The following is a 20018-nucleotide window of genomic DNA, read 5'->3' on the forward strand; positions in this document are numbered from 1 at the left end:
TTCTGAGGAAGGAGCCTTTTTTACCCTAACTTTTACCGTTTCTATATCACAGTCGTGCGTGATTTCATCCATTTGATCTTACATTTATTCAATACTTGTGACATGTGAGGCCTTTGTTGCATGTGGATTATATTGCAAATCTCGTAAACCCTTTTATAAATATTTGAACAACCGGTCCTAGATTCACTAAGAGACACAGATAGGGTAGGAAGGAGTAATAAGGAAACCGAGATGCTTCGCCGGTTAGCATGCGGTGCTACTCCTATAGGAAGTAACACAGCTGCTGCCTCTGCTGCTGTGTCGGGGGTAATTTTGGCGTCCTGTACTATGAGGTTGTATCGCATCATTCCACATGTGTACAATGAAATAGAAGAACTGGCAGAGACACAGGAAGCAGGCCGCTGGCAAATTTCGCATCGGAACTGCTTACAACAACCTTTGAAGAAGGCGGAGATTATGTGCGACAAGTTAAATCTTCGTGAAAGGCGACGCACGGGCAAACTACCGGAAAAGTCTGTGACACGTCGCTTGAGTCAAACATACGCTGTGGATGGGAAAGAATACGAAAGCAAGTACAAGACAAAGATTATTAACATCACCGTCGTTGGTTTTGATGGACATCCATACCACTTTCGCACATACCCGATGCCGGATGTCACACTCAACACATTAATTGACGGATCCGGTATGTGCCACGGATACGCGCATTACTGGGGAAAATGTAACAATCCCGACTGCGCAGACTGGAATCATGGCGATGGGTGTCTTGTAAATGTGGATATTGAAACTCTCGACCGCCTCCTTCCACCCAACCGGTGGGAGTACACTTCGTTAACTAACTGGCGTTCGATGGATCGCGCTGACATTACATACAACACCCGCTTCAGCTGTCAGATCCCCGTCACTGAGGAACTGGATGGTGGTCTTTTCGCTTTAAAACAGTACTGGTCTCGGGCATTACGGGAGTCCGTCTCGGACTGGGGGCTCGTAGACGACATGGCGACGATTCATAGCGCCCGTAGTAGGAAAATTGAACCGTGGGCCCCACCCATCGAGGAGCCAACGAAAATAGACTTCCCCATCACTTTGGATATGTTGTGGGCGCAGAGTTACCAGGACATTCTCAAGGCCAAGTACCCTGATAGGAGGCGAAAGGATGGTTACCACACCAAACCTGAGATGTGGGCGGCGTATGTGTAAACGCAACAGGAGAAAATGCGCATGCTAAAGGGACTCAGAGGTGAAAGGAATAAAGAAAGCAAGTACTTGTTGCATTTACTGTGGCATAGTGAAAGTGAACGTGCATTAGGTAGTGTGCGGAGAAGGAAGTGTAGGGAGATGGTGCGGAAGTAGGTGGTTGAGAAATCAGTAGCGTCAAACTTAGTAAAATATAGCGGCAGCACATGCGGAAGGATAGTTTGGGGGGTCTGTAGTGTTTTAGGCGATTCCTTCTTAAGTGTTTGAGTACAATTGCTTTCCCAATTTTGTTTTTGTGTGCCCGCGTCGTTTGAAAGACTCAGTGTTCACTAAATCAAAGGCATCGTCACAATCTTTGGTAGTTTTGTTCGTTCCCCCGGTTTTTCTCGGGGTGCCACGACTCACTCTCCATTCTTTTTTTTGTTTCTGCGCTTCGCTTGTTCATTCTCTTGTTATTGCGTCTTCTGATCGCTTCCGCACTCAGACACACCCCTGTTTTTTTTTTGCTTGTTTAAGACAATACGAAAGCTGAGGTAAAACAACAAGTCCCAATACCATAATGTCGAATCCTAACTTCTGGACAACTGTACTGAACTGGACCTTCGCGCGCGGTTACATCCGCATTCCAATCGTTTTTACGATTCCTATCGTCTTCAACAAGTACGCTTTGCATCAATTTGAGCCCCTCTTCCAGCAGTGGAACGCTGGGCACAACCAACGTGATATATGGGATCGTTTGGAGGGGAAGGTTGCACTGATGCTGGAAGAGGAAGCGGTATAATGTGACCACTAAGTTGCAATGTATGATGCAACTTATCTTGTCACAGCGTGAAGCGGCATAACGCGTGGAATGTATACATGTACATGCATGTTGCCTTGTTTACTAATATGACTGTTGAACCACCTTTAAAAATGTGTCAAGGTGGAGGGGGTGGGCTGGGTATTATAGTTGTCTCTGTGAGCTGTTTAATAGTAGGTTAGAAAAGAGCCGGAAGTCGGTCTAATGGCCCGAGCATCTGTATGCGCATCGCGCAACTGACGCTTCATTACCATTATTATTATTATTGTTATTTTTTTCTTAGGAAGTACCGTCAGGTGGATATATATATACATGCGTATCCCTGTGTGTCGGTAACGGAAGGAAGAAGGGAAATCAAGTCAGATTCCTGTTGGCTTAACCCAACTTATTTTCGAACAAGGTGGTCCTTTTCGCTTGTATGTGTTTTTGTTGTCTCTTTTCCTGTAGTCTTCATGTGTTTTTTTTTTAATCCAGAAGCTTCTTTTGGAAGCACTACAGGACGGTGTCACGTCCTTGCCCTAATTGCATTATGCTTGCCTTTTTAATTTGCTTCTTTATACTTCAATTCTAGAGAAGATAAAACGAAACGCACTGTGCATACGTATATTACAAAATTTTGTAAAGAAGGTGGGAAGGAGGGTACAGCGAAGGATAAAAAAAATAAAGAAGGGGAAATCACAGCTTTAAAAGAGGAACATATAATATTAGTAATATTAATAATCATAAGTCAGGGAGCAACCTTGTACACAATCAGCGCAGGAAGTCCTTCAATACATAGCCATGGAGGACGATGGCTTGATGTCGAACATCATCATTGTAAATGGCCTCCCGGCGAGAGTTACACCGGAGAAGCGTGCCATGTTCTTGCGTCACATGACGAAGAAAGTTTCCGACGTCCTTGGTCACGATAAATTCACAATCCATCCCGTCCTTGATGAGGAAACGGAGCACGTTGCTGGAGCCTTTCTCACTTTCGCTACGGTGAATAGCGCGGAGGATGCTCTCGCCCGCCTAAATCGCTTTCCCTTTACAAAGACCGATATTCTCTCGACATATAGGTGGTGCGCGCTTAAGGCAGCGAGTGAACCGCCGGAGGAGTACAAACCGCCAGAGATGGAGCAGGACACCGATGCGGATTTTGCTCACACAATGGCGGAAGACTCCATGGCGCGCCCGCAGTTCTTCATTAAGCAGGGCGAGTCCTTCGATGTAGAGTGGTATTGGTTTAACTACACTACACTAAAGGCTGAATTATACCGCAAGCCCCGCCCCCTCAAGACAGATTCTGTTGGACAGTGGACGGAGATGGACCGTCGACAGAAGAGACTTGACCCCGGTCTTGTGTACGGCGCCTTGACGTCTGTTCGGCCGATGCCTGCATGGTCGACATTCGGTCGGATTATGGTTTCGCAGCATATGGGTGGCCTGAAACTGTGGGGTGGGCGCAAGATGCATATGTTATTCGAGGTTACTGAGCTTGATATCAAGGCCTTTTACATTTCTCCACAGGAAAAATACCTTGTAGTAAAGTCACCAAAGGAGGTGAGCGTATGGAATATCCGTTTATCAAAAAAGATTCGCGTACTGGGCGGTCTCGATCTTGCCGACTCAGATAAGTGGCCCATTGCCCGCTACAATGCGGAGGATGAGCTTGTCGCTATCTCGCATGCCTGTTTGGAGCCAATGGGACAAGGTAAATTATTTTTGTATCGAGCTGAGACAATGCGAGCTCTCCAGGTGGAGTCCAACAGTGAAACACCGGTGCATTCTTTGGTCATTCCCGGACTGAAGGTGGCCGAATGGAATCCGGCAGTCGGCAATCAGATGGCCATTCTAGTCCAAGGAGGCTCCAGTGAGGGATGGAAGATCATCATTCAAAACCTCGTTGTGAAGGATGACGTTGTGCGTGCGGAGGTAATTGAGCAGCGAAACTTCTTGCAAGCACAGCGACTTGACCTCCTATGGCACCCGCAAGGCACCCATTTGGTTGTCAAAGTAACGAAAACGAATTCAACAGAGTATTCGATTTTTTCTGTTGGTGTGAAAAGTGCTGCTGCTTACCAACTGAAGGTGGAGAACGGCTTAACTCCTGGACGTTTTGCTTGGAAACCAAGCGGCCCTCACTTCGCTGTTATATGCGAGGACCGTGCAAGGACGGGAAAGTTGGGTGACACCTCGGAAATTCGAATTTACTGCATAAAGAAACAGCTGAAACTTATTGGTCATTATCCAACATCCGCAACCCACCTCTTCTGGGCACCGCGTGGTTCTCGTTTGGTTGCAACGAACTACGACAAATCAACGTTGCACTTCTACGGTATTAATGATAGTGGCGCTTGCGTCCAACTCGAGCGAGTGACTTCACCCGTCACAGATACCGCGTGGGACCCAACTGGGCGATTCTACGCGGCGTGGGTGTCTGCGTTGCGGAACTCTGGCGATAACCAGTTCCGTATTTTTGATCTCAATGGTAGGGAACTCATGCAGAAGTCAGTGCGCCAACTTTCGCATTTTGCATGGCGGCCGCTCGCCCCCCCGGTGTTAACGGCAGCAGAGATCAAACACATACAAGATAATCTTCGAGAATACAGTCAACGATATCAAAACGAGGTTAAGGAACAAAAGGAACGTGAAGAGGCGGAACTTCAGAGTAAAGAGCGCGAAAAGGAGGAACAATACAAGAAGCGCATGAAGGGGATTGCACGGCATCATGCCGATAAGGGACTAGCCCGTACACGTGAAGAGTTGATTGCCTCTTCGCGGTGGAGCCGTTTATGGGCGCGCCGCATGAAGAGCCTTCCACCAGAGGAGATGATTCTTCATGAGGTTGTCACGGAGGAGCGCATCGAGCGCCGGCGCCCACTAAATTAGGTTGTGAAAGAAGGTGATGATATCGATGCGTTGGTGATGAGTCGTACCGGTGTCAGTGGATATATTTTTTAAAAAAAACCAACAACAGAGAATAAAGAAAAAAAGAATGCAAATAACTGAAGATTTTTTTAAAAGGAAGAGAAGGTGTAGGAGGTGACGAGTAAACCCTATATAAAAAAATATGAGACTGAAGGTAGGATGAGGTATAGGCTTGTGCAAGAGCATCCCGGTACGCTCATCTGACAGCAAACAACCGAGGCAACGCTACTTCGTCGTGTGAATGCAGGCATAAATTTCACTACACCATGGAGCTATTCACTTTTTTATCCCTTTTGTTCTCTAACTGTGTCGCAGAGTTGTTATTGTTGTTCGGCAGATGGGGTGAAGGAGGCGTGTAAAAAGTGTAAGAGGCAAGAGAAATGAAGCGGTACGTACATTCGGTGATTGTGAAGGATGATACGTATGCTTGTATGCCTTTCAATTTTTTTATCAAATAGGGGCGGAGACATGGTTTCACTCAACAATCTTTGTGGGAGTAAAATCCTTTTAAAATGGCGGATGGCTGTCGGAGTGTTTGCATTTTCGTCTCATCGCCCTCCCTTTGCGATGCAATCTCACCACAACACTTGATAACCGTTTTGGAGGGGAGGAAAAGAGAATATCCTGGCGCTTGCGTACGGTTACGGAGGTTATGATAGCAGCTGAGGTAGCGCTTTCTTCCATACCTTCTCTCAAATTGTGCCCTGTTACTGTGTTACTTGTGTTTGTGACATCTATGCCCACGTACGCCCTTTATATTAATGTGAGAAGCTTATGGATTTTTTTTTGTTTCCTTCAACAGCAACAACAAAACCCTAGTATAAGCGTTTGGTTTTCCAGTTTCTTTGAGACCTTTATTTTGATTGAACGCGCACATAATTTTTTAGAGTACATCTACATATCTATCTACGCACGACTTCATGAGCGCATGGCAGTAATGAGGTGTATCTTGCGAATTCATGTTACCGATGGAATTAGCACGCGCTGCTTAGCGTATCGGGCTTCATTTCTCTGCGTAAAGAGGGCTCATTCCAACTTCAGAACTGGACAAGAAGATCAGTACACAACGAAACGGTCGGAAGACGAAAGCTTCGGTGAAGGGGATTCTCATTACCCTTCAAAAGATCGTACAACTACTTCTCCCACTTCATCTCAGGGCTCTTCAGATACTCATGAACACACCGCTGCCTCATCTGCTGAGGAGAAACTTTCATCTGCCAGTCGTGGTGCGAGGGATGACATCAGTCACCAGGAGCTGGAACCCATGCGTTGGCCACAAGAGGCCCCCGGCTCCCCAGCGCTTACGGAACCCATCATTGACGAGAAGGGACAGTTTATTGTTTCACGCATACAGTGGCCTACAGGTGAGTTGGCGTATGCAACACCGCCTCCACCTGACACGCGGGTTGCCCCTCGTTTTGGGTATAATGTCGTACAGGTAAAGAAGCATGTGTCGTGGTGGAAGCACTACCAGCAGCACCCCCGCATATCTGTTGCGTACATTAATATTCAACTTCTCTTCCTCCTTGGAGCCGCATGGTTAATGGCATTTCTCGTGGAGGAGTACCGACGTGTCACCGATGAATTGCGGACGCCGGGAGCAATGGTCGGGGAGCACAGGGGCAGGGGCCCGGTTGAAAAGGGAAAGCAGAAAATATCCTTCACAAATGACGAAATGACATCACTAATTGGCCGTGCGCAGGACAACTGGATGGACGCTCGGGCGGAGGCAAACTACATTGGATCAAAAGATTACACAATGAAGAAGATACCGCGACCGAAAGAGTTTTCAGTTGATGACTTCCGTAAGCGCTAAATCAAAGGAATAATGGGAAGGAGGAAGTTGAAAACGTGTTCGTGACAGTTATGTAAAATTTATAGGGAATTAGAACTCATGATGCCGCGGGCGGTGGTTGCGCGATAAGGGAAGAACTGACTATACGTGGTTACCAGCTAACGAAATGGTGAAAAGTGACTATTTGAGGAGTTAACAAAAGCGAGCGTACGCAAATTTCAGTGACGTCGGAGAAGCAGTGGTCACATCGGGAAAGACATGTAATATTACCGTGTGTGTGAGCGGAGGTGGTGGTGGGGCTACAGAACGACACACGAATATCCACAGTAGTTGTTCCTGGGAGGCTAAACGTATTTCCTTTTCTCCTTGGGACTATAACGAAAGTCCGTATCGAATGTATTATTGTTACTACTATGATCATTAATTCATTATGAAGTTGACGGACATCTTGAACACATACCGGCGCTGCAATGACAAAAATTTTGTAATTATGGGGGATAGGGTTACTTTCAGCTGTGGTTGTGCCGTACTGCTACATGTCTTTATCGTTTTTCACAGGGTATGTTGCAGAATAGTTTGAACGGTTAATTCAAATGTGGAAGATTTGTTTATCTACTACTACTGTTTTTTATTATATTTATTATTTATTTCGATATTTTAACATTTCTTTCTTCTATTTTTTTTTTTTCGTTAGCTCGTTATGCCTTCACGGGTGATGACTTAAGCTTGGTGTTAAGAGGAAGTGACGTTAAACACATAATAACTGCGCGAAAGACATTGAGACATGTTGAAGAAAGGTTAGCCGAGCCGCTTGCCCTCTCCCGCCCCCCCCCCCGGACAATCATATCGCGCGCAGTTATTAAAAGAAAAAGAATTTAAAATATTAACAAATATTGAGCGCACGTTTTAGATCCGTTGAACATACTTGCTTTGGCTTATGGTACCAGCGAAAAACGCAGAGAAAGCAGAGGTGTTTGTCAACTTCGTCGGTAACAAAACCATTTTTTGGAGGTCAATGCGAAAATAACTTTATTTTCATGTGAAAAAGTTTCTGATAATAGCCAAAGTACTTTCCTCACCAACGCGTCGCACTTTTATGTGCCTTCCACGAGGAAAAAAAAAGAACAATAATAAATGAGAACTTGTTTCGACTCGTATTTCTCTGTGATTCACTTCCCACTTGTTATTCCTTTCTTCCCTACAACTCTTTCTGAAACTCTCATTAATTACGCCAAATTTGTTTCATAAAGGGGACTAAGGGTGATTAAAAGAACTTAGCGAGGAGCGAGTTGTTGAAATAATAAAATCACCACTTTTGACATGAAACGAGGGCGAGGTGGAAGAGCGGACCCTTTTGAGTTTGTAACATACTCCGGAGAGGAGATTAAAGAGTCGAGTAGCGAAGAAAGGGTTAAGGAGGGGGCGAATAAAAGTTCACCTACACGAACTCGAATTCTTTCCGCTGCACTGTCACCAGCGGAAAGGGCCATCTTCGACGTGCCAATTGAAAAATGGCTTTCCATCGATCGTAGTAGTCTTAGCGGTTGGAAATGCGCTGTGCCGCGACCTGTCACTATCGAGCAACTTCGTCCAGTGGATCCGTCTGATGCTATTCTACGTCACATTGCACTTTATCGCGGACCAGTCACAGATTTACAGCTTGATGCTATAGTTAATGCCGCAAACACACGATGCCTTGGCGGCGGTGGCGTTGATGGTGCTATTCATAGGGTTGCAGGACCGTTGCTGCTCCGTGAGTGTGCAACTTTCAATGGTTGCCAAACAGGGGAATGCAGGCTAACAAAGGGGTATCAACTACCAGCGCGCTACGTTTTGCATACCGTTGGACCGGTGGGTGAGAAACCAGATATGCTCCGTAAATGTTATCGTTCGATTCTTTCATTAGCGTTGAAAAATGGGTTACGCAGCATCGGTTTCTGCTGCGTCAGTACTGGCGTATACGGATATCCACTTCTACCTGCAACCCGGATAGCGCTAGGGGAGACGAGGAAGTTTTTGGAAGAGCACGGAGGTGCACTAGATATGTGTTGCTTCGCGTGTTTTCAGGAAGACGAATACAAAACCTATGAAAAATGCGTTGGGAGGAGCAGTCTCTAATGCTTGCTTCCAACATGCAGGGAAGCAACTTACGGGCGTTCTTCTTGCTTATTCGCATGCATTTTGTAGGTGATCCCTTCAAAGAGGTTTTAACAAGGAAAACGATGTAGGATTGTCCCCTTTGTTTCCTCTTCTTTTTTGAAATTATGCATAGCATGTGTGAAACAAACAATTGATGCCGGAATAACAGTATTTGTATCACGAACTACTTCAGACGTCACAGCGTGCGCACATTAGTATACGCATGCATTTGTTCATAATATCTCTGCCTGATTTTTCCCCCACTGTTCTGTAGATGGAAAGGGCCGTAGAGGGTAGGACTGGGAATGTGCCACCGTCTCGTCCTTCCACTTCCTCCTTCGTTCCTTTGCGTCCCGTCCGTTGTTGAAGGCTACGGGGTTTTTGATTACAGTTCGGGTGAAGGTGAAGTTGATGTCGTGTATGACTTCAGCAGCCAGCTCTGTTCTCAGCATCCGCAGCTGCGGTCGTATGTTGATCAACTGTGTGAATTCCTACATAAAACACGCCTCATTCAGTATAACCCTGATGATTTCTTTCGTCTTATGCCTGATGATTGCGACGAAGGCGGTGACTGTTGTGAGGCGCTGCGGCATCCGGACGGACGATTAGTTGAGTTGGAGGAGTTGCAACGTATGCGTCACCTCTGCGATTCCTTCGCAACAATAATGCCGAGTGGGGCCGCTTTATTTGACGTGATGAACGTACTTATCAGGGACGGTCCACCTCCGGCAGCGGCGGATTGTTTGCATTCCTTCTACTCTGAAACAAGGCTTCTCATGATGAACAGGAAGAGAAGACAACAAAACGACGCGGCACGCTTAACGCTGTGCTTACCACAGGAAACAGATAGGAAGGAGGCGGAAGATGCAGAAGGGCAACAAAAACAGCGGCAACGAACAGACCGCGTGATGCGAGCACTTTTGGGACACGGCATGGGGCCCAAGAAGCAGCATGAGGTGCGCGTCATGCGTGACACCGTAATTGATGTGATTAGCTGCTGCAACCGCTCACTACATCCAGAAGAGTGTGTTCGGACGGTAATGAATGTTGGTGAGGGGAAGGGATACGTTTCCCGTGCGTTCGCTCTCTGTGACGGGCTGCAGGTTGTTGGGCTTGACTGTAATCCTGCACACAAGGAACGAGCAGTAGAACGCGTTTCTCATCTTCTGCATGGATATCTAAATGTGGACGCGTCCTGCCCATCTATGACTGGCCGCGACATGATTAACTTCTTGTATGAACCCAGAGGGCACATGGCAACTGTTGTCTGCACGGTAAAAGCATCCGTAGACTGGTGTGCCGTGTTGCGCGGACACGTGCGATTACTGAAAGGCGGTGAATGCTGTTCACACGATTCAATAGTTTCTATTGATGAAAAGGCTTTGGCAAACCCGTGGGAGCTGGAGGAATATGGGATTGTGGGGGATGAACCAACAGAAAAAAGAAGGGGGAACGGTTTAAGTTGCTTACGAGATCAACTCGCTAGTGCAACAGCAAAGTTACAATGCCTTATCTGTGGTCACATTCTTGTTCGAAGTGCTCCAACAGCAATTGTCCGGCACGCGCGACACCACCTTCAATCCGACCATACCAAAGCCTCAGATACGGAAGCCGCGCCATTCCCATCAAGAGATGTAGTGAATAAATGGAACTGCGATTTACCTGTTGGGGCATTCGTTGCGAAGTTAATAGACGCATTTTTTATCGAAATCAAAGCCGAACGCCGCAATACCCCCATCGCCGTTAAGCATTCGCGCTCCGCATCTCAAAATGATGACTTTAACCGGGAGGAGAGCACGGAGGTGGAGAAAAGAAAATCCGTGTCTGAACAGCGTTTGCTTTATGGAGAATGGACGGACGTGCGGTTACCACGAGGAACACGCGCAGAGGTTCTGGCACCGATTAAAGGAAAGCAACATCAAGAGCAGGAGGTTAATAATCGGGGCACTTGCACAACAAATGGCACTACTGAAGATGTCGTGTATTCCTACGCCGAAATCTGTGTCACTATTGTTGGCTACGACTGTGCACACAACCAACACTTCATCATACGGGATGATGGAAGGCGCAAAGAGGGAATTACACTGCTGCGGCACTCTCAGCCTATAGCGACGCCGCTTGATGAGTCCCCCAAACGTAGCGTTAATACTCCAGCGGCGGAGACTGCATGGTCAGAAAAGGTAATGTTTCTTTTGCGCATACAACCGTTTCCACCGACGGTAGCACCCGCCATTCGTGTCCCTAGTCTCAGCAACGTCCTGATGATGGGACTGCACACGTGCGGGGACCTCGGCTCTAACATTTGCCGGCTTTTTGTGTCTGGTGCCTCACCAGGGCTTGTGCTTGTCAGCTGTTGTTGGCACGCACTAACAAATGATGGGTTTCCACTCAGTCGCGAGTTTCAGCAGCGCGGGTGGCGCGTAGAAATGCTGTCACTGATGCTGGCGACACAACCATTTGACATGTGGACAACAGCATCTCCAGAGGGGCATCGCGACTCGGCAGCTCTGCTATTTTATCGAAGTTTGCTGAAGCGATTGTGGGTGCGCCTGCAGGGCCGTTGGCGGCAGCTGACCGTGAATATGAGCCAGTCTACATCATCATGTTGTTGTTCTCTGGTTGATGTACCACATCTGGAGCCGGCTTTCCTGCGTCGGATGGCCAAGGTGAAACATAGTGTAACTTTAGACACGTTGTACATGGAGGCCTGCCGTGAGTATTTTTCCTCCGACTCTGATGGAAAATGGGAACACATGTGGCATCACACCTCCTGTGAACAGCGGGTTTGCCACTCGTGTCGGGCAGCACAAATGAAGTTCTTGGCGGATGAGGAAAATATAGCACTTGCATCTCGAATGGGGCGTGAATACTTCGACAAGTATTTCTCGCCCTTTCTCGGTCTCACAATCCTACGAATGTGGATGTGTCACCTAGTGGAAACATTACTTCTTTTGGATAGGACATTTTATCTAACTGAGTCTCTGATAACTGAGGGTCGTGGTGGTTCTGTGGTTTCTCTTGTTCCGCTTTTTGATGGTTCTATTTCCCCACGCATGTACGGCATTTTGGCCCGTCGTTTTCCCGTGGCGCAATAAAAAGGAGCCACACTCTCCTGCTGCCCTTCTCGTCAGTGTTATTCACATGAGTGGCTGCTTATGTGCTGTTATGTCATAACACAAATTTTGGTTGCTGTTAACTTTTCTCATGCATTGGGCAGTGCATGTTCACTTGTACTTACGGCAGCTGGGGAAGTTGATGCATGGTTGCCATCACTATTATTATTATTATTTATTGGTGCGGTTTACTTTCGTGGTAATGCTCGAACTTCCGGATTCCATTAACATTCTTCAGCAGGTAGCACTGTAAAGTGTTCTGTGGTTGACGTTGACTTGTTGTTCGCTCGCAACACGTACCAGCACGCGTTTGTACAGCTTATGAAATGAGTTTAACGCTGTGTCCTTACCTTGGGAGTTTGAAGCGAGGGTAGCAGTTGAAATGGAACATTCAAATGCAGACACACACCAGCACGCATGCCTAGAAATGTGGTGAAGTGCAATACCGTCCAATCTTTTTTTCTGCTTTCTTATATTAGTTTCTTCATTACTACATTTCCCAATTCAAAACGACACACCACGGGAGTTCGCTATCTTCGGGTTGCTTTGAAATTCCGAAGCCGATCCCGCTTTAGCAGTGGGGGTCACTACCCGTTCTATTATGAACAGTGACCCCAATGCCTCCGTTACGCGCCTTAATCTCTCAGAGAGTGTTGCTGCTCTACCAACATCAGGAGGCTCGTCGATGCCGTCCTGGGCGGATACGTCACTTCTAGTAAACGCGTACTCGACTCAAACGGGAATGGGCAACGACGGGAAACCCCCCGTTGTCCACTCGTTGAAGACAGACATTGCTCCACACTATTCTGGTCGATTGTATTGTGTGCAGAGGGAACCGGTCGCTGGCGCATCAAATGCTTCTAACTTGACACGAACGGAACGTAATTACCATGCTGAAATTAGTGTTCTGTGGCGGCTACTGCATTCGGAACGGGCTGCGCTTCAAGCCACTGAGCGACGCGTGTTTGAGGAGCAGGAGAGGGGTATGCGAGGCATTATAAGCACTGAGGCCAATTATGGTGCCAAACTTCTTCACGCGTTTCTACTCGAATCATTAGACTTACAAACAACCACTGATGATTGGACACCCCCTGTGAGGGAAAAAAAAGATAGGTGCCCCCGAATTCACATGGAAAGGGCAAAGGCGCGGTCTGCGGGTAAAAAAACACCGTTAGATTCAAATCAAAGCGCTCCACCGGACTCGTCTTCCCCTTCAGTTCCATCGTACGAGCAACTGCGTGAAGAGAACCGTCTGCTGCGTGCCGAGGTGGAGCGGTACAAGGCAATAGATACGGAAGATCGCCTAGAGCTGAACAAGATGCACCGCAGCATGAGGGCGACGATTACCCAACTCGTTCATGAGTGTTCAAAACTTCACGCGGAACTTTCCAGACACGAAAAAGCTCCAGGCGCGGCACCAGTAGCTGTGGTACAGTCACCTTGTTTAGGTGAGTCGGATTCCGCTTTTGCTGAGGTTTCATATAGTTGGGCCAATCATGCATCACATCACACCAAATAAACGGAGGACGCGCGCCTTACCGTTACATGGTTGTCGATGACAAGGAGCCAACGCAATTTTTGGTTACGCGGCAAGCCGAGCCCGCTCTCGTGTGGGACATCGTGGGAACGGTAACATCAGCATTCAAAAGGCGGGAAGGAACCACACCAAACGAATGAAAATGTGTGGGACCGGAGCTCTTTTGTTGGGGGATGTGATTTTGTGGTGAATCAGAGGGGTCTTAACGTCTGTTGTTTTCCCTTTCATCCCTACTTTCTGTGGGGGCTCATATCGCTTCTCGCACTGTTAGTGATGTACCATGCACTTCATCTGATCCTTTACTTCTTTTTTGCGTTCGACACCATTTTTGCCGGTCGTACTCGCCAAGTTTCACTGCGTTTCCAGTTGGTCGCTATGTGAATTTTTTTTGTGAAGTGGAGGCTTCTTTTCCTCATCTTTTCTCCACCCAGTACCAGTCTCTAAACTTTTCTTCAGTGACAGTTGCTTTTGTACTTTAAGGTGGTATGCGGCTCCAAGGTATGTGCAGCCCCATGTTTCCATAACCCAGAACTGAGGGTGGCTTCATACGGATACTTTCATTGTCGCGATATCTCTTGTTTAGAGAAAACTGCTTTAATATTGTTGGGCCGTGTGATTAGTGGTAGGTGTTTTAGTGCCTATTCTCATTGTCTAATCACATACCTTCCCCGGTCTACTGGTGGTACGTGGGGTCAATAGGCATCAAGAAAGCGAGCAGGTTAGGGATATGTGGAGACTTGCCTCACTTATGCTTCGGGCTAACTCTGTATTTGTGTGACTCGGTATCACTGCTTCATATGCACTTCCGTGCTACCGCGTGTGTGTGTGTGTCTGTGTTTGCTTCGGCTGCCTCATTTTGGTCGGCAGTGCCTTCCACTGGAGTGACGCGTCAGCTTTGGAATCTCTGGGTGGCACTTCTTTCGCAAGATGTTTTGATTCAGTCATTTCACCCATATTTTGTTTTTGGCGTTACCTGCTGCTTTTCTTTTCGTGTGTTCATTTTTAAGTAAAGTTTAACTTTAAAAAGAAAAAAGAGAAGGAATAAGGGAATAGAGGGATAATCGGTAAGGAGCCACATTCAGGGAGACAAAGGGTTTCGGGTAAAGGGAGAGGAAGTAATTATAACCACAGAAACTGAAACAAAGGTGGAAGAAAGTTAAGTAAACAGTAGGAAAGAGAGCAGGAGAGAAGTAAAACGGACCATAGGGAAACACCCATATACTTTTCACTTCTGTAGACAGGAAATAGGGAAGAAAGTGAAGAAGATATTATTCGACACTAATCCGCAGGAACGGTATACATAAGTTTTCAAAACTTATTTGTGTTTCTGGTGTCGGCTTTCCGCAGACGTTCAGTGGAAATGCACGTACTTGGCAGAGATCCTACGTCCAACTGCCTCCCCAATGCTAGTGGAGATGAGGCCAAACAAATGAATGGGCGTGCACGTAACCCTTATGCTGCAAGAAATGGTTTCAATGTCAACAGCGGGGAAGAAACGCAATGTAGCCCGATTGGTTCACCTATAAACCCACATTGTCGCGAGGGTTCTGGAGAATACGCGGTGCAACCCGTTAACGTACAGGCGCGTTACCGTCTGCAAAGCCCACCAATATCTTTTGCATCGGGAAATCCATCATTTCCCACCTCACCGCGTGATAGTGCTCTACATTCCACGCCACACGTGCGTAGTTGCAGTAACTCTTTTCCTTGCGATGGATTTTGTAGGCCAAACCCTTCTGGCCAGACGTTTAGCCCGGCGATGGGGAGGTCCCCTGATTTTAGTAACGATCCCAACATGTGCATGCCACCGTACCCCGGCGGTTACACGCCTTCAGGTTTTGTTATGCCTCCTGCACTTGCAACGGCTGCACCACCACCTCGTACTGATGTGATGGGGCGCGCACCGGTACCCGACGGTCAAGCGTCCATGCGACCCAAGCGGCCGGTGAGTTCACCCATCGCTTGCGGTCATGGCTCCCGTTACGTCTCACCGGTTGTGTTGTCCGTTTCACCAAATTATCAAGTTGGATCCCACCCGCTGTGTAACCCAACAGGTCCCCAATCCGTTGGGTGTAATAATGTGCATGTTGCAGTTGGCAGCGTGGAGCCCGCTCAAAGCGCACACTCCAAAATGACTACGGGTGATGGGAGTTCAACCGTGTCTGGTGGTAGTGGTAGCTCTATTCGTGAGGACTTACCCTTGTGTTCCAATGATGGCGTATGCACGTTAATTAACGACCGCAAACATCAGCGACGGTTTGCACATACCTGTCGTCTGTTCCCTTGTTATCATGGACACATAGCGCGGCATTCAAAACTGTTCCGGCATGCACCTGGACAAGTTGCACAGTCGGAGGAACTGCTCAACAACGGCGATGGGTCAAAGAAACTTCCTGCAGAGGCGCTGACAAGCGTAAGTTTCAGTTCTATCAGTCGCGAGGCCGCCAACGCCTATCGTATCATTGTTAGTCACAGAAATAAAAGTTATGAAATATTCGGTGACTGGATGAATGTCCGTGTGCATACCTTTAAGCGTTACTTAAATCAGGTGTATAACGTGCCGCCACCATCGCAAGTGCTAGTGCGGGAGGAAGGCAATGTCCCACTCGATGACGATCTTGAATCTGTAGGACATTATGGCATTAAACAGGATGGTGTGGTGATTCTAAGGTGGAAGGATGAAGATGAGCCTCTTGCTGTTTCTCTTGAACAGCTGTAAGAAGGTTTCATTACTTTGTTTTTTTTCTTTTACCGCATGGCATCGTGGTAAAAGGAAAAATATATATATATATATATATGTATGTGTTTATATATATATATACGTGTTTATATATGTTTATAAAGAACGAAAGGAAAAGGAAAAAAAAAGAGCAGTGGGAAGGTGATGCCAAAAATAAACGCTGTTTCGTGCTAATGAACTGGTGGTGGAAAATGTGGAGAGGAAGAGGAAAAAAAAAAAGAAAAAGAAAGGAGCGAATTCGTAATTATATTCAATTATACACGCGCGCACCTGCCACGGAACATTGGCAAAAAATACATAAATCTATTGATATATATATATATATATATATCAATAAATATATCTCTCCCTCGAATTTTAACAAACCCTTCACTTCCCAATATAATAAAATGCAACCGGCAAGCCAAAGGTGCGGTGACACCTCAACATTTGGAAAAAAAAATAAGTCAACACAAACATACGCAGACAACGAGAGAAAGAGAGAGAGAGAAGAAGAAACAGAAAGAAAAGAAATAAGAAAAAAATTTATAATAATAACGATGATGATGATAATACTGAACGGAAGCAGAAAAATTATATATATATATATATATATATATATATATGAGTTATCATACGTATGTATATTTAGGTGAAGGTATTCCGAAGAAGAAGGAGGGGGGAAAAGTAGAGAGTGTGAAAGTGTAAAAGAGTTGAAGAGGAAAAAAAATAAATAAAAGAATATATATATATATATATTATATATATAAGAATTGAGATGAGATGAAATGGAAAAAGGTGAAGCAACTGAGTTAAATGAAAAAAAAAATGCTCCTTCAATAGCCTAATGGCTGTAGTGCAGTTGGCAACACAAATGTGGCGTTGTTGTTGTGCTTTGCGGCTTCAACTATTGTGTTATTTGTTTAGTAATACTGTGGTTGTTTTCTCTACTAATCTTGTCATCATATATTTGTATGTCTGCATACGCCTGTGTTTTTATAAATTGGAGAGGAGGATAATGAGAGTTCCACTAAGGAAGAGAGAAAGAAAGAAAGAAAGAAAAGGACAAATGTGAGGGAAAATTTAAAAAATATATATATATGAGTTAAATGACTTGGTTGTGGTGAGATGAGAAATAAATAAATAAATAAATAAATAAATAAAAGACGTTGAAGCATTATAGACAACACGAAAGAATGAGTAAATAGACAACTTTACGACATTTATACCTAAACTCTTTTTTTTCCTTTGTTTGTTCGTTTGTTTTGAAAAGAAGAGAAGAGAATAAAGGAACTTAGGGATATTGAAACAGTAACGAGTGTGTGAGGGAAAAGTAGTCAAAAGGAGAGAAGAAGGTGAAAAAACAAAAAAAAACAAAAGAAAAGAAGAAAAACGAAAAAGTTGTGACGGTAAAGAGGGGTTCATTTTTTTTCCTTTTCTTTAATTTTATTTTTCATTTGGTTGTTTCTTTTGTTTAAAAAAAAAAAGAAAAAAGATGTGAAGTTATTGCGGAAGGTGACTAAATAAATAATTAAGTAACGTGGACTTCACGCACGATGATAAGGAGACACAAACGCACAGGCACACAAAAATAAATAAATAAATAACGACAGGGATAAAAAGAAGAGGTTAATTTAAGCTTAAAAACAAAAAAAAAATATATATATATATAACAAACGCTCCTTTGAAATTATTAATTGTTTTTTTTATCAATCTAAAGGAAAAGATATGCAAATATAAATGAATGCATACTGAAATTTTAAAGAATAAAGAAAAAAGTTTAAACCAGAGCGATTAATAAAGATAAAAGAAAATTAAGATGATAATGAAAAAGAAAAAAGAAAAACAACGTTCCCAATTAATTTAAATGGGTGATGTTCCTCATGTTTTCAATTGTTTATTGTTTCCTTTTTCCAATGTCAGAGAAGACAACAACAAAAGATTAAATGTCCCCCTTTTTTTTCCTTTTGTTTTTTTTTGCGTACTTCCGTCTTTTTTTTTCCTTGTATCGTTCATAATAAATCCTTCTAGTGAATGCAATGGAAAGAAAAAGTGAAGAAGAGATAAGGTTCTCCTTCTTCCATTTTTTCTTTTTTTTTATTGTATATCTCTCGTGTTATTTATGTATTTATATATATTTTTTCCCTCTAAAGTTCGAGGGAACAAAAACGATATGTTTACTGCGGAATTCCAAGATTAATGAGGGGCAAGTGCCGAAAGGGAAAGAGAGAAGGGGAGGGGAGAGGAGAGGGGGAAAAAAAAAGAAGTAAACAAAGTGGGAAATATTTGTTTTTCCTTTTGATTTTTTTAATTTTTGTTTTTAAAGGAAGAACTGACGCATCTCTGGATGCGTGATGTGTGGAAGATAAAAGGGAAAAAGGGAGATTAATGAGGCGTTGAGGGGAGTGGGTAAATTAATATATACAATTTGTTTTCATGCGATTTTGTTCCGAATTGTTTTCTTATGTTTTTTGTGTCCACTTCATTTTTGTTTGGTTTCATTCTTTTTTTTTCCTCTATTTTGCTGTTTGTTCTTCACAATTTATCTCTTCTTTTTTTGTTTTTTTTGTGCTTATATATATATATTTATTTATTTATATTTGTTTATGGTGTTACTTTCTCTCCATTTACTATTAATTGCCTTTCAATTTTTTTTCTTACACTTACTCTTTACCTTTAATTGTTTCTTCTTTACTTTTCAATTTAAATATTTTGTTTTTTTTTCTCCTTACAAAAGAAAAAAAATTCCTTAACTAACTTCATATAATTGTAGACTCTCTGTGATTGAAGAGGTAAATATGAGTGGCAGTTTGAGTGAGGTTTTGATGTGACTTCCTTTTCGTTTTTTTGTTTTTTTTATTTTTGTCGTTGTTTCCTTTCTTCTCTTTTTTTTTTTAGAAAAAAAATCCCCTACATTATTCGCCAGCATAACTTTGTTTTCTTTTTCTTTTTTCATTTTCATTTCTCTCCCTTCCTCCTTTTCCCCTCCTTTTAGTAACTTATTTGGGATATTTGGCAACAGAAGAGATGAAAACGGAGGGAACCGCATTGTATCTTCTCATTTTTTGTTTTTTGTTTTTTTTGTTTTTGCACCTTTTCCTTTAAATTCCATATCTTATGTTGTGTCGTGAGATGGTGACTTTTTTTATGTTTTTTTTTAAAGAAAATTAATTAATGAGAAAATGTGTATTTTAAACATTTCATGTCGCCGTTTGTGTGTGTGTGTGTGTGTTGTTGTTGTTTTTTAGCGAAGAGACAAAATAGCGGAAATGACAAAAAAACCAAAAGAGTAAAAAAAAGGAGGAGTGAAGGTTAGGGCTGGAGTGGAATAAATTAAAAAAAAAGAAAAGGAGACAAAGAGAAGTAAAAACACAAAACGATTCTGAAATTTAAAAATAAAAAAAGGGGAAGGCAGGTAGCGAATGCGTCAAGCGGTGAGAAAACGCGTTCAGCTCTCGACACTTCCGCATTTTTTTTTCCCTGTCGTGTTGGTGTTTTATTTCGTTTTTAATAACCGGAACATGTTCGATTTTTTTTTTTTCTGAAAAAGAAAAAAAAGGGAAGTTGAGGATATGAGTGAGTAAATGCGCGTCTTATTTTTGAGTTTGTGGCACTTCTGATTTTAATAAAGAACAGTGTGAGGGGTAGGGGAGAGAGAAAAAGTCCTTTTCATCTTGTTTACGTGACCCGCTACACTTTTGAATTAAGTTGCGGCAGTTAATCCCACAGTCTTTTTTTTTTGCGTAAATGAGATGCAAATTAAACAGGAAGGGAAAGAGAATAAACAGAGAGAAGAGAGGGGGGGGGGG

General features: G+C 44.2%; 8 protein-coding genes across 8 annotated transcripts; all 8 read left to right on the plus strand.

The window, feature by feature from the left end:
* Nucleotides 1-231: 231 nt before the first annotated feature.
* TEOVI_000010700 (uncharacterized protein) lies at nt 232-1200 on the plus strand (the record flags this gene model as incomplete). Its single annotated transcript, XM_067220325.1, has 1 exon — nt 232-1200. One exon carries the CDS (start codon nt 232-234, stop codon nt 1198-1200), a length of 969 nt encoding a protein of 322 aa, XP_067076426.1.
* Nucleotides 1201-1756: 556 nt separating this feature from the next.
* On the plus strand, nt 1757-1978 carry TEOVI_000010800 (uncharacterized protein; the record flags this gene model as incomplete). Its single annotated transcript, XM_067220326.1, has 1 exon — nt 1757-1978. The coding sequence occupies one exon, from the start codon at nt 1757-1759 to the stop codon at nt 1976-1978; it is 222 nt and encodes a 73-aa protein (XP_067076427.1).
* A 798-nt stretch (nt 1979-2776) lies between these two features.
* TEOVI_000010900 (translation initiation factor, putative) lies at nt 2777-4867 on the plus strand (the record flags this gene model as incomplete). The annotated part of the gene is made up of 1 exon (XM_067220327.1): nt 2777-4867. The coding sequence occupies one exon, from the start codon at nt 2777-2779 to the stop codon at nt 4865-4867; it is 2091 nt and encodes a 696-aa protein (XP_067076428.1).
* Nucleotides 4868-5834: 967 nt separating this feature from the next.
* Nucleotides 5835-6722, plus strand: TEOVI_000011000 (uncharacterized protein; the record flags this gene model as incomplete). Its single annotated transcript, XM_067220328.1, has 1 exon — nt 5835-6722. One exon carries the CDS (start codon nt 5835-5837, stop codon nt 6720-6722), a length of 888 nt encoding a protein of 295 aa, XP_067076429.1.
* A 1299-nt stretch (nt 6723-8021) lies between these two features.
* TEOVI_000011100 (Macro domain containing protein, putative) lies at nt 8022-8819 on the plus strand (the record flags this gene model as incomplete). The annotated part of the gene is made up of 1 exon (XM_067220329.1): nt 8022-8819. One exon carries the CDS (start codon nt 8022-8024, stop codon nt 8817-8819), a length of 798 nt encoding a protein of 265 aa, XP_067076430.1.
* Nucleotides 8820-9145: 326 nt separating this feature from the next.
* TEOVI_000011200 (methyltransferase domain containing protein, putative) lies at nt 9146-11935 on the plus strand (the record flags this gene model as incomplete). The annotated part of the gene is made up of 1 exon (XM_067220330.1): nt 9146-11935. The coding sequence occupies one exon, from the start codon at nt 9146-9148 to the stop codon at nt 11933-11935; it is 2790 nt and encodes a 929-aa protein (XP_067076431.1).
* A 619-nt stretch (nt 11936-12554) lies between these two features.
* TEOVI_000011300 (uncharacterized protein) lies at nt 12555-13472 on the plus strand (the record flags this gene model as incomplete). Its single annotated transcript, XM_067220331.1, has 1 exon — nt 12555-13472. One exon carries the CDS (start codon nt 12555-12557, stop codon nt 13470-13472), a length of 918 nt encoding a protein of 305 aa, XP_067076432.1.
* A 1378-nt stretch (nt 13473-14850) lies between these two features.
* TEOVI_000011400 (uncharacterized protein) lies at nt 14851-16209 on the plus strand (the record flags this gene model as incomplete). Its single annotated transcript, XM_067220332.1, has 1 exon — nt 14851-16209. The coding sequence occupies one exon, from the start codon at nt 14851-14853 to the stop codon at nt 16207-16209; it is 1359 nt and encodes a 452-aa protein (XP_067076433.1).
* Between the last annotated feature and the right edge of the window lie 3809 nt (nt 16210-20018).

Source organism: Trypanosoma equiperdum (assembly GCF_001457755.1).
Source record: "Trypanosoma equiperdum strain OVI genome assembly, contig: ctg_111, whole genome shotgun sequence".
Lineage (NCBI taxonomy): Eukaryota > Euglenozoa > Kinetoplastea > Trypanosomatida > Trypanosomatidae > Trypanosoma > Trypanosoma equiperdum.